A 12047-nucleotide genomic window follows, 5' to 3' on the forward strand; every position below is an offset into this window, starting at 1 on the left:
ATTGTACCATGCAAATTCCCCATTCATCACATTAAATCTTTTATCCTTAAGATAATGCAGACTTTGGCATCATTCCCAATCAAAGAACAAAGTAGTTCCCTTTAAATATTCCCTAGTTCTCAAGAGTCAGCAGTTTTTGATGTGCTTAAGTGGATGGAGGAGGTAGACAGAAAAGGATCGTCACAGAGGTAATTCCACACAAAGCTCAACTTACTTATAAAAAGTAAAACTAACAAACCTTATGTTGCTAAAAACAAAACAAAACAAAAACAAAAACAAAAAACCTTTTTCTTATTGCAAAAAAAAATGCTTTAGTGGAATAAGAGATCGACTTTTACAGCAATTTCTACACAATATCTGCTAAGGAAGAATTTAAGATGGAATATGACGTTGCTATAGCAAACATACCAATGATGCGTGCTGTGAACGATCACAATCCTTCAGTTGCCCACTCCAGTATGGCCTCATACTGGGCACCACATTGCAGACAAAACTAAATATAAAACTCTGCAGTGTTCCTAATCATCTAGACTGGTTTCATTATTTCAACCTTTGATCACTGGAGATACACTACAAAAGGTCGATCCATTTTCAACATAAATTCTGCAGTACAATATGCTTTGGGAGAATAAAAATTACAGGGCATAATAAAATTAATGAAATCAGTATTTTACTAAGAAATAAGTAGGCCTCAGAAATAAAAATCTTTTAAAAGAGACTTTATTTTAAATTATGTGTATGTGTGTGTATCGGTGGGAGTGGAGGTTATACACACAAACACAGTGGCCTTGGAGGCCAATGAGGGCATCCCTGGCACTGGAGTTAGAGGGCATTGTGCTGAAGTGGCTGATGGGAAGCAAGGTGAGCCCATCCTTAACCACTGAACCACCTCTCCATTCCCATCAATAACTTATTCAATATGGTGGTAGCAAGGGGTATCACACAAGCCACCCACTTTACATTAGACAGTATGGCCCTGACATACACCCTGTTAGACTTTTAGTTACCCATAGAGAACACCCTGGTGATCACAATGGAAATGGTATTTATTCACTCAAACAGAAGAAGAACTTTATGAAAAGCAAGTGTAAGTTCTGCTGATTGTGTAGATGAGCAATACAAACAAAACAAAACAAAAACCAACAAAAGAAATAAAATAGGAAATGGATCTATTTAAACAGGCCAGGAGAATTGATATCTGTCAGGTCTCCTCTCTCATATAATCAAGTAACCGATGGGCATTTGTTAAATTAACTGCACCAAGAACAAAAATGCTTTTACAAACAAAGGGGATGAACAGCAAGATACATATTGGGCCGGTGCTTCTATTTAGATCAAATGCGGGATCCCCAATAAATTATATCTGTTGCTTAAATAGTTCTCTATTTCTGAATAAAAAATACTAGTGACACAATTTGTAATTCCATCATTCGGGCCTCAGTGACATGTCATATACACTAGAATATCAACTGAACAGCCAAGCAAATAGAAAATTAATTGGCAAAAATTCACATCAGTTGATCTATCAATTAAAATACCATTTACTTCCTGTTAAATATAAACTGTATAACAAAACCAGTAAAAAGCGATCTTACTAGATATGGAAAGGATCATTGAATAAGTGCATTTTCAAAAGCAATTTGATGATGAAATATTTTGGGCATTGCACTGGAGATTAAATATTGATTTTATGATTTGGCTAGTCATTTTTTTAAAGCAACTCCATAAGTCAGGCCTGTACTCTGTGGTACCTAGACATCTTTTTTTTTTTTTTTTTTTTATCAGAGGCTCAGACACTTGCTTTTCCCAATACTGTTCTACTGTGATAAAGACCATCTTTTAACCAATCACACCATGCAATATTAAAGGTGACATTCAGAGGACCCGATTTGCAATGAATAAAAGCTCAACTTAATTATCACGTAGTTTACATAGAACATATGTGGATCAACATCCATGAAAGGAAAGCAGACCACTTCATTGCCTGTCTCCAATGTGACTGCAGGTATAAGACTTCTTTTAAAGTCTTTAAAAACTGCTTGAAAAACTAGGTGTCAAACTTGAAAATTCACAGGCTGTGTGTGTGTGTGTGTGTGTGTGTGTGGTGCATTCCTAACTTCTGTACAGCTTCATTTTTCTGCAAACCTGCAGCACTATCTGAGATATTAGTAGCTGCTTCATTTGTGCCCTCTTTCCACCCCTGTTTTAAGTTCCTGACAGGGATGCTCTGTCTCCAGTGCCTACAGTGTAGGACCTAGTACTCACTGAACATACAAAATGAGTAAACAGACTGAGTATTAGGATAGCTTACCAATAGATACTGTGTATGTCCTCTTGCTGCTTAGCCTCTCCACCCCCACCCCCCTTTAAACTTTGTTAAGCTTTCTTTTTTCCTTTTAAATGACAAAGTGACTCTATAAAGTGCTGCTGGGTGAGGCATTAGTTTCTCCACCCTTTAGCACCATCTAGGCCACAAAAGCAGCTGTGAATTGCAATAAGCAAATTCCCACCAAGTATCTAGCAAAGTGAGTGATGGGTGAGCATACAATAAACTTTAGCCTTCACTTTGCTTGTCTTTGGGATTATTTTCTCCTGTTGCAAACAGCTTGTCACTTCCTCGGGAGTCTGCTAACTGTGAGTAGTGCTTTGGGACAGCTGTTGTAGAACACAGCATCTTGGAAAACTGAATTCGTGGAGATAAAGGGAACGGAGTAGACAATACAGGTAGGAGGGTCCCAAGACCTTTTGATGTTTTCTCCTGTAAAGGAGGTGCTAAGGTACCATTTGCATCTTTATTTCTGATGATGGGACAGAGAAGAATCTGAATAACTGGGCCTTGGTCTATAACTTCTGAACCAGCCTGGTCCCCCTGGTCTATACCATCTGTGCCTGCCTGGTCCCTTTAGTCTATACCTTCTGAATCGCCTCCATCCTTTACCACTGCATTGTACAACAATTGCCATAAAAAATAATCAAACAAACAACAACAACAAAATCTCCCCTTTCCTTCTTTGGATCTGAAGATTCTCTTGTCCTAAAATCATAAACGAATGTGTACGTTTTTTTTTTTTTAACGCCAATCCATCTTTTGTTATGAGGCCACAACATATTTCATGGTGTTTGTATCATAACATATTACTACAAATCAAACTTGAGATTTATATTCATGGTTCAATCTTAAGGGGAAAACAAAGAAAGAAACCAACACACACAAGTTCCCCATAGCTCTCCATTCTCAGGGCACTAACCCCCACAGGACTCACGACACTGTATCAATTACTTGGTTATACTGTTTGCCTAATCTGCTGCATGATCTGGAATCTGCCTCCTTCTCCAAGTAGTCCCGGTACATGTATTTGTCCAATAGGTGCGGCATGATAAAGAATCGAGACCCATTCCATTCTTTGTCCTACAGCCACACATGCATTTTCATTATTGTTTGCAAATTGCACTTCCCAAATGCACGGTCTACATTCGGAGAGCTGGGGAGAAGGCATCACCGCTACACAGTGGTGCAGAGTTCATATGAGAATAAATGTTCAGGAGAGAAATTTGATGCTGTGAAAAAACCCCTGCTTGTCAGGCAGCTCTAAAAGCAGCTCTTGGCTTCTTATAAATAGTAATTCTATTCCAACAGTAATGATCTAATTTATATCCATCGCACTTTCTGGAACTGAGACTACCCAGGGAAAACTTGTAATGAAAACATTATCAATAAACTTGCAGAGTCGAGTTATTAAAAATGAGGAGTTTTAGAATGGGAAATGGGTACAAGGCTGAAGGCTTAAATGGAGTAAAAGACAAATAGTAAGGATTTAGCATTGGAGAAACAATAAAAGCTTACACAGAATGGGAAGATTCATCCAAGTAAAAGGTATTTAGTGATGATCAAACCTCTATTCAGATGATGAAAGTTAATGGTGATTTACAATGGGGAAAAGAGAAATTTCTGGGGAAGACGAAGAAACTGGAATGGGTGGTTATGTGACTGGAGAGCTATACAGAGGGTGTTCAAACAGAGAAACCAGGGAGGAAAAGAGGAAACAAGGCAGTGTTAATGAATACACTGCATGCCCTGGGAGCACGCCTTCACTATGGTGCTCATTGGGAGAAGTACTTACATTAGGTCTCAGTCTTGCTGCCAGATCGTAATACTTCTCAGCGGCTTCATTGAGGCTCGCTTGTCTGTCAAAATAAAATAAAATAAAATAAAATAAAATAAAATAAAATAAAATAATGCCATGTATTTTAAAACTGAAGTATTGGAGGCAAGTAGTGGTGGTGGTGCACACCTTTAACCCCAGCACTCATGAGGCAAAAGCAGAAGGATTACTGAATTTGAGGACAGCCTGGTCTATAGAGAGAGTTTCCAGGACAGCTAAGGTTACAATAAGAAACCCTGTCTTGAAAAAACAAACAAACAAAAGCCAGACAAACAAAAACTGAAGCATAGTGAAGAGAAATTACATTAACTTAAAAAATTTACAATTACATTGACTAAACAGTAAGTTTCCATAAAGAAAACATAATTGTACTTGGTATTACATTGAATGCACTGCAAATGTTCTTCTCCCATAATCCCATTTGGGTTGGGATTGGTAACTCACACTTACCTGTTTCCCACCCCAAAAGGTATTTTTCTTTTCAAAGAAACACAAATAATATGTACAGAGTCTCCAGTTTCAAAGTGATAACCCAGAAAATATATTTAAAAATCAATTATCCAAATATTTAGCTATAGTTTAAAAAAATAGGTTTATATCTATGGATGTGTATTTGTGTGAGTTTATGTGCACCATGTGCAGAGACATTTTCACAGAAGCCAAAAGAACTGGAGTTAAGGCAGTAGTGAGCTATGGGGCATTAGTGTTGGAACCTTAATTTTGGGACCTTTATAAAAGCAATAAACACCCAAAAATAACCATCTTTTAAGCCCCCAGTTGAGCATTTTCAAGATAAACATAGTGAACATTTGAAGATTTAAGAAAGTATGTATTCATTTCATTTCTCTCTCTTTCTCTCTCGAACACACACACACACACACGACACAAAGAAAATCAGAAAGAGAGATGAGCATGGAGAGAGATGAGGAGTGGTGTAGGGAATACATATGAACAAAATATGATAATAAATATGTGTAAGGGTGTCAGATCCAATGGAACTGGAGTTATAGACAATTGTAAGCTGTCATATGGGTGCTGGGAATTAAACCCGGGTCCCCTGGAAGAGGACTGGAAGGTTTGAGTTAGCAAATACAGTCTAAATCTAGTAGCTAAGAACTATACAAGTGAATAATCTTGCCATTGCCACAGTCAATGATCTTAAATATTGAGTAGCTCTTTAGTGCCCACTCAAAATTGTTTTAATGATAACTAAATACTAATTAAAGTTTTAGAAACAGAACAACTGGGTTTTGTAGACGGCTCCAAATCCACGTACCTAGCATCCACTATCCCACATGGTGTGCCAGTGCATGTCTGTATTCCAAGCACTGGGATATAGGCACAGGAGGTTCCACAGTGCTAGCTGACCAGTCAGTCTAGAGAAGAGGTGAGCTCTGAGTTTGGCAAGAGACCTTGTCACAAACACTAAGGTAGAAAGTGCTAGAGGAAAATGTCTTCCCTGGGCTTCTGCCTGTGTGCACACAGACCCTTATATATGTGTATATATGTGAATATATTTTTATATAGAAAGTCATGCTGCTTCTCCCTATTTCTCTCTCTTTACATACACTTACACACATGCACACACACCATGCTCATCACAAAAGTTCTCTTCTTGCTATCTGGTAACCACTATGGGCATGTGTTCTAATCTCAGGTAACTGGATGCTCCCACTTGACATTTTAATTGAGATGGATAACGATTAAAATATAAAAATACAAAAAAAAAATGAAAGTCAAGGGAAAGATGAAGGGATAGGCATAATTCACTCACAATGGTTCAAGAATTGAGGCTATGTCCAGGCCAGACTATTCCTGCAAACAATGGCAAGATTATTCACTTGTATAGTTCTTAGCTACTAGGTTTAGACTGTATTGTGCTAACTCAAACCTTCCAGTCCATAGATGTATTATTATCTTGGCAGGAGCATGGTACTTGGTGTTGAACCAGTGCCTACCCCTTGCTAGGCAGAAACTCTATCCAGCCTCAGGAGTGGATTTTTTAGTCTCCTCTAAAATCAGAGACAGTGTTCTTGCTTGTGGTAAAGCCCAGAAATGGCACTGGTGTCTTAAAAAAAGAGAATTCACAATGAATCTAATGGATAAACTTGTACTGCCCATCTCCAAAGACTAGGTTCAGTCATCCTGTCAGTAGATGACACCAAATGTCAGCGAGTCATCAACATGTAATGCTATTTTTTGACTGTCCAGCTTCACAAGACCTTCCCAGATGGCAGATAACAAGATATAAGAAGATCTCGCAAGTGAACTACAGTCTAGTAAATATGTATGAGGACTGAAGAATAAAAGGTATGGGAAAATTGCCAAGTTTAATTTCAGATAACATATGCAGTATTAACTATGATTTGAAAGAACACTAAATGGCTCAAAGGTTGGCTTTAATAGGGAAGAGTGTTCTTAGGGCGAGGCTCAGTAGGTAAAGGGTTACTGCAGAAATGCAAGGGCATGAGCCTGGATTCCCAGAACTCACATGAATGCCAGGTGAACATGGCAGTCTTCTTGTAACCTCATCCAAAAAAAAAAAAAAAAAAAAAAAAAAAAAGATGAGGCTGACTGCAACAGTCAAATTAGTAAGCTCTGGGTTCAAGTGAAATACCTTGCCTCAATATAGAGAAATCAATTGAGGAAGGCAACCCAATAATAGCCTCTTTCCTTCATATACATATATATGAATATATACACTATACATATACATTATATATACACATACACCACATGTGCACCTTCATGCACACAGGTGCCCACATACATGCAATATTCATCAATATGTGTATGCAAAAAAAGGTGGTGGAAGAATTTTTTTAAAGCTGTAATTTAGGAAAGTTTGGTATCAGCAAAAAGACAAAAAGTAAAAAGAAACAATGTGTCAGTGAAATCTCTCAATTAGAGAACTACAGTCAGGTTTTAAACGAGAAGGAAAGTCAGCTTTCCTTAGTAACTTGAATTTGTGCTTTGGTCAAGAGAAATAAGCATTAAGCCATACCCCAAGTAGATATATGAAGTATAGGAATGACTAAAGATACTAGCTCTCTGGAGAACCGGGCATATCTTACTAATGTTTGAAGGAAAAGTAATCTGCTACACTACTATTTTTTAACCAAACCTTGAGCCAAGACTCTGCTATATTCATGGTATGTTACAATGTGCCACTGCTGTTTATATTCTCATAAATGTCAAAGTTCAACTTCAACATGTCAAGAAAAGTACTCCTGCTTGGCATGAAACAGAAAAGCTTCCCTTGCTAGGGTGTTTGATGACGGTGCCCTCCACCAAATTACAGATTCACTTTGGTTCAGATGCATCTGGAAATGTGAACTAGCATTTTTTTTCGGTCACGCCCTGGAAGGGTTTTCTCCAGAGCAACGTAAAAGGCATGGAGGTAGGGAACTGGAGTAACTTGATGTTAGAAGAAAGTAAGTTGCCTTGAAGTAAGATCAAACAGTAGACATCAAGTATTATCCATATGGCCATTACTAATGACTCTTTACAACCTCCAATTCAGAAGGCACATACTGATCAAAAGAGAAACCAGGCTCTGCATTAGACAAAATGTTTTAAAGATACCAAGCAACTGGTACAGAAGGTTGAAGGCCCTTTAGAAGGAGGATCTTCACTTGAGGTTGGAAGTCCTCGGAAGGACCTTGCACTTCCATATTACTGTGGAACTTCCTGTTGGGTTTTTGCTTACCTACTGCAGAGGTAGAGTGTCTATCACCACAAATTCCCACCAGCCCATGCCTTCACATCATAAGGGATGGCAGCTCTGCAGACTGCAAGCCAAAATAAACCTTGCCTCTTTTCAGTTGCTTTTGCTTAGGGATTTTATCACAGCAATAAAAAAGTAACTAAGACAGAAGTTTAATGCTCAAAGGAAATATTCAGAAGAGTTAATTTAAGCTAGAATTACAATTGATAACATTCTAAAGGAAATGAAAAAAAAACAGGATTTATTATGTATGTCGTATATGTATAAAACTAATTTCCACTGCAGAATTTTGTTTCTATTATTAAAAAGTCTTTCCATTGCTAATCAGAAGGTATTGTTGATAGCACATGGAAAACCAGGGGAAGGAATATGTTGTTTCCAGGTACAGAGTAGTCATTTATATCCTTGATTTATTCTCTGGACAAGAGAGAAAACTCATGAGGAATTGTTCAAAGTTCATATAATTGTGTAGGTTATATTTTATATTCCTCATAAGAAAGAGCAGTCCTTGGAATACTTATCAAGTCTTAATTGCAAAAATGACGAAATCATTAATCATATTTGAAAAGCAAAGAACTAAGCAGTATTCTGCTCTGTGCTTTTGGGATTCTATTAAATATTGTCAAACACCTCCCAAGTCAGATTGTTAGGAATGGACTGCAAGACTTGATTCCCCAGGACTGCTGGTACACACCTGTTTAAAGTGGCTGAAAACCCATACCTCTCTTACATGCTATGGTCATTTCTTTTATGTGATGTATGGGAGATCCTAAAATAGCCACACCAGAATCTCACATATGTAAAACAACGGGGAAGAATGATCCATGTAATGAAACATCTGAAATAAATTGTTTATAAACCCCTTAGAGAAAAACTCTGTGCAGACATCAAAAACAGTTCTAAGACCCATAGGTCCTTGTCTTTATTTTAAAGAAGGCAACAACAAAGAGGAAATGTCTCAAGAAAAGAGACCATATGTACTTTTTAAAATGATGTAATTTAAATTATTTTGCATTTCTCTGTGTGTGTGTCTGTGTGTGTGTGTGTGAGGCGGGTGTTTAATTCTCTCCTGTTATGTGTTATTCACCTTGGGCACCCATAGCCTTTCCCTGTTGAGCCTTCCTGCTAACTCTAACAATCTAATTTTAGAATTGGTTCCTATGAATCACATGTTATCATGTGAGTTTAATTTTTTTTCATGGTCACAAACCATTCAAAGGCTTCTAAAGACAGATTATAAAGCCTGGATATAGGAAGATTAAAATATGTTTTATGTTGAAAAATTAAAAGGGAAGGAGTGATTGGAATTGTGAATCATTATACTCATACATAGTAAATTATCACTTATGTTCAAAGTGAATTTCAGGCAGGAGAGAAATTACTGGGAGAATGGAGAAATAAGAGGAAGGAAGAATTGCCCGTATTTGTGATAGATGTACCAGCTTTGGAAGCAGCAGCATCTGCAACATGCTACAAATATAAAACCTTAGGTACCAGCCAAACCCACTAGGGCAGAATATGTCTCTGGGTGATTTCTTCACTCACTGATATTAAAGAGGCATTGATTGAGTTGGAAGGTACCCCCTAATATCAATTTCCTCTGTCAAATGCCTTAAATGTCTTACAACCCATAATAACCTGCCTTAACTAGGATTCTACTGAAAACATGATACAGTAGCCCATGCCTGACTCCAGCACAGGGGAGACATATGCAAGGAATTCAAAGTTCATTTCTGCTACTTAGAGACTTCAAGTAGCAGAATTCAAACAGCATGCAGCTACAGGAAAAAGAAGATACCTCAAAAAAACTGCTGAACCTATAATTTGAAAAAAAACATGAAACCTTATCCTGATTTTTGTCTCCTGAAAACATTTAATGGAGAAACATCATAACAGAGACAGCCTTGAAACCTTGTCTTAAGGATTGATTAAAGTTGTCTCTTTCAGATAGCAACAGCCCTGGGTCTTTAATCTCTTGATATACACAGAACCCATGCAGAAATCTTCCACATACTTTAAATGAGCCCTATATCAGTTTTAACAGCCAATACATCATTAGTGAAATCAAAGGTGCTTTGCTGCATCTTTTCCTCATTCTTTTCTAAACAAGCCAGTACACATACAAAGCATATTTCCCCCCTCAATGTTTCTCTCTGTAGTTACTAGAGTTCACAGATGCAAAACCAAGAAATGTTAAAGGTTAAGTTTGCATTTACTCTGAACACAGATGCACACACCCACTCCACACACCCCACCCACTGAGAGAGAGAGAGAGAGAGAGAGAGAGAGAGAGAGAGAGAGAGACTACCGCTTCTTTTTCATCCAAGAATTTAAATTTTGTGTCACTGCCAGTAGAGCTAATAAAGAAGTTATTACTTTTAAATGCTATGTTTGTATAGTATATAATCATTTAATACTGTGCTGCCTGAGTGGAGAAATTACAATATAATATAATGATTCCTGCACATATACTCACTCTGTTCTAGAAATTAGGAAAACAATCAGAATCAGGTGCTATGTATGACACAGTAGGACATTCCTTACTACACTGGGGACACTGCGAGCTTGAAACATTATGCCCAAAAATAAAGAAAAGTAATAAGAGCACATTTATCCAAGCTGTGTGACTGGAAATAGACACAGTCCATGACAATGTTTCTGTAAGTTGTGTACCCCAATGATACAAGGCTGGAACAAACACTCCAGTGAACATATAAACCTGCTTTCCAAGATTTACCATAAAAGAATTCATTTGAAGACCCTATGGAGGACTTATCATTTAGGATTTACATATGTGAGTCTGTCACCTTCTTCAAGTCATCTTCCTTTAGTAAGAACCACAGTTTCTGGGCAGTCACATAGCTATGAAGATGAAGGGAGCCAGTGATAGTGAAATAACATTTATATGTAGCCAAGACAGTGGTCTTCGGATCTCTCTGACAACTCTGAGAAGCAATGATGGGACCCTCAGGATTGGCAGCTATAAAATAAGAATAAAAATGTCCCCTTTGAAGATGTGTAGGTAGAAATAGGAGAGGGTCAGGTATGCATGCAAAACACAGTGTCAAAAAGGCAGAAGACATCAGCAGAAATCTTGCTTTCATCCCTCACCAAGTTAGTTCAATAGGGGGAAAAACAAACCAAAACAAAACAAAACAAAATTCTCATACCAAAGTCTACGAACCAGGTAAAATGTGTTTTTATTCCCTCCTAACTTCTTCTCAGTTACCAAATAAATTCATACTCTCATTTCAACTTCCAGTTCTGGAGGGGGAAAATTGAATATATCCCTTCATACAGAACGCTTTTAAAAGACTAGTTGCTTCAGTTGTTTCCTCTCCCAACTATGTAGACATGAATCTACTGAGTTCAAACATTTTAAGTTCCTTTGATATTTTCCTTTGATGATAATCAATCTGCCTTAAAAACAAAAAGGAAAGGTCTCATCTGGAAGCATCTAGGACTTTAAAATTTTTTATTTGAAGTCCTAAAAGCGTCACCATGTATCCGCAATGCACATTAAGTGAGACTTAGCCTCTGTGCTCGCCATCCCTGTAAATGCACTTGGTAATTAGCGACAACGTGCATTTCACCATTCCCAAGCAAAGCAGGAGCCCCATATTCTTTCATCTTCTAACTTTCTTCCACTCAGGTTTCACCCATGAGATGTAGTCTTAAGAAATTCTAAACTCAGCATAACAGCAGGCAGCTGTGTCTCAGAGAATGCTCTTCCAGCTCTGAGAGATGGTGATACAGGCCCAATGGGGTGGAATTTGCTGAGCCTTGGGGCAAACAGGGTCATTAAGTATTATTCCTGGCACTAAAGGGTAGTGCTCACCAAGCATAAAGCCCCTGATAAAAGGTTTGATATCAAAATCAGCTTAGAACTTAGAACTCCCTTAGAACATTTCATCTGTGAAACTACATTAACCACAATATGGATCACTTATGACATTTTTTTTTTAAAAAAAAACAAAATTGTACTCAAGAGGAAACCAGAAACATTTCTGAGTACTTTTTAACAAATCCCCGAATAGCATTGGATACTAAAAAAGAGATTTGAAATCGGTTTGTACAGTAAACGATTGTGATGGCTATCTTCATTGTCAACTAGACTGCATCTGGAATTAACTAAAACCTAAGAGGCTGGGAACACC

The 12047-nt window shown here is 37.7% G+C and overlaps 1 protein-coding gene across 2 annotated transcripts in view; it reads right to left on the reverse strand.

Moving 5' to 3' along the window:
- The window catches only part of Tmtc2 (transmembrane O-mannosyltransferase targeting cadherins 2), a 388535-nt gene that overhangs the window by 61143 nt on the left and 315345 nt on the right, over window positions 1–12047 (reverse strand). For both annotated transcript variants that reach the window (XR_015048464.1, XM_021174328.2), the window contains one exon: window positions 4122–4185. Coding sequence is in view for 1 of the 2 variants with exons in the window: in XM_021174328.2 (XP_021029987.1) it covers window positions 4122–4185 (64 nt within the window). In the remaining variant the exon portion in view is untranslated. The remainder of the gene's footprint in view (window positions 1–4121; window positions 4186–12047) is intronic.

This window comes from Mus caroli, unplaced genomic scaffold (genome assembly GCF_978045245.1).
Source record: "Mus caroli unplaced genomic scaffold, Mus_caroli_1 scaffold_9, whole genome shotgun sequence".
Taxonomy (NCBI): Eukaryota; Metazoa; Chordata; class Mammalia; order Rodentia; family Muridae; genus Mus; species Mus caroli.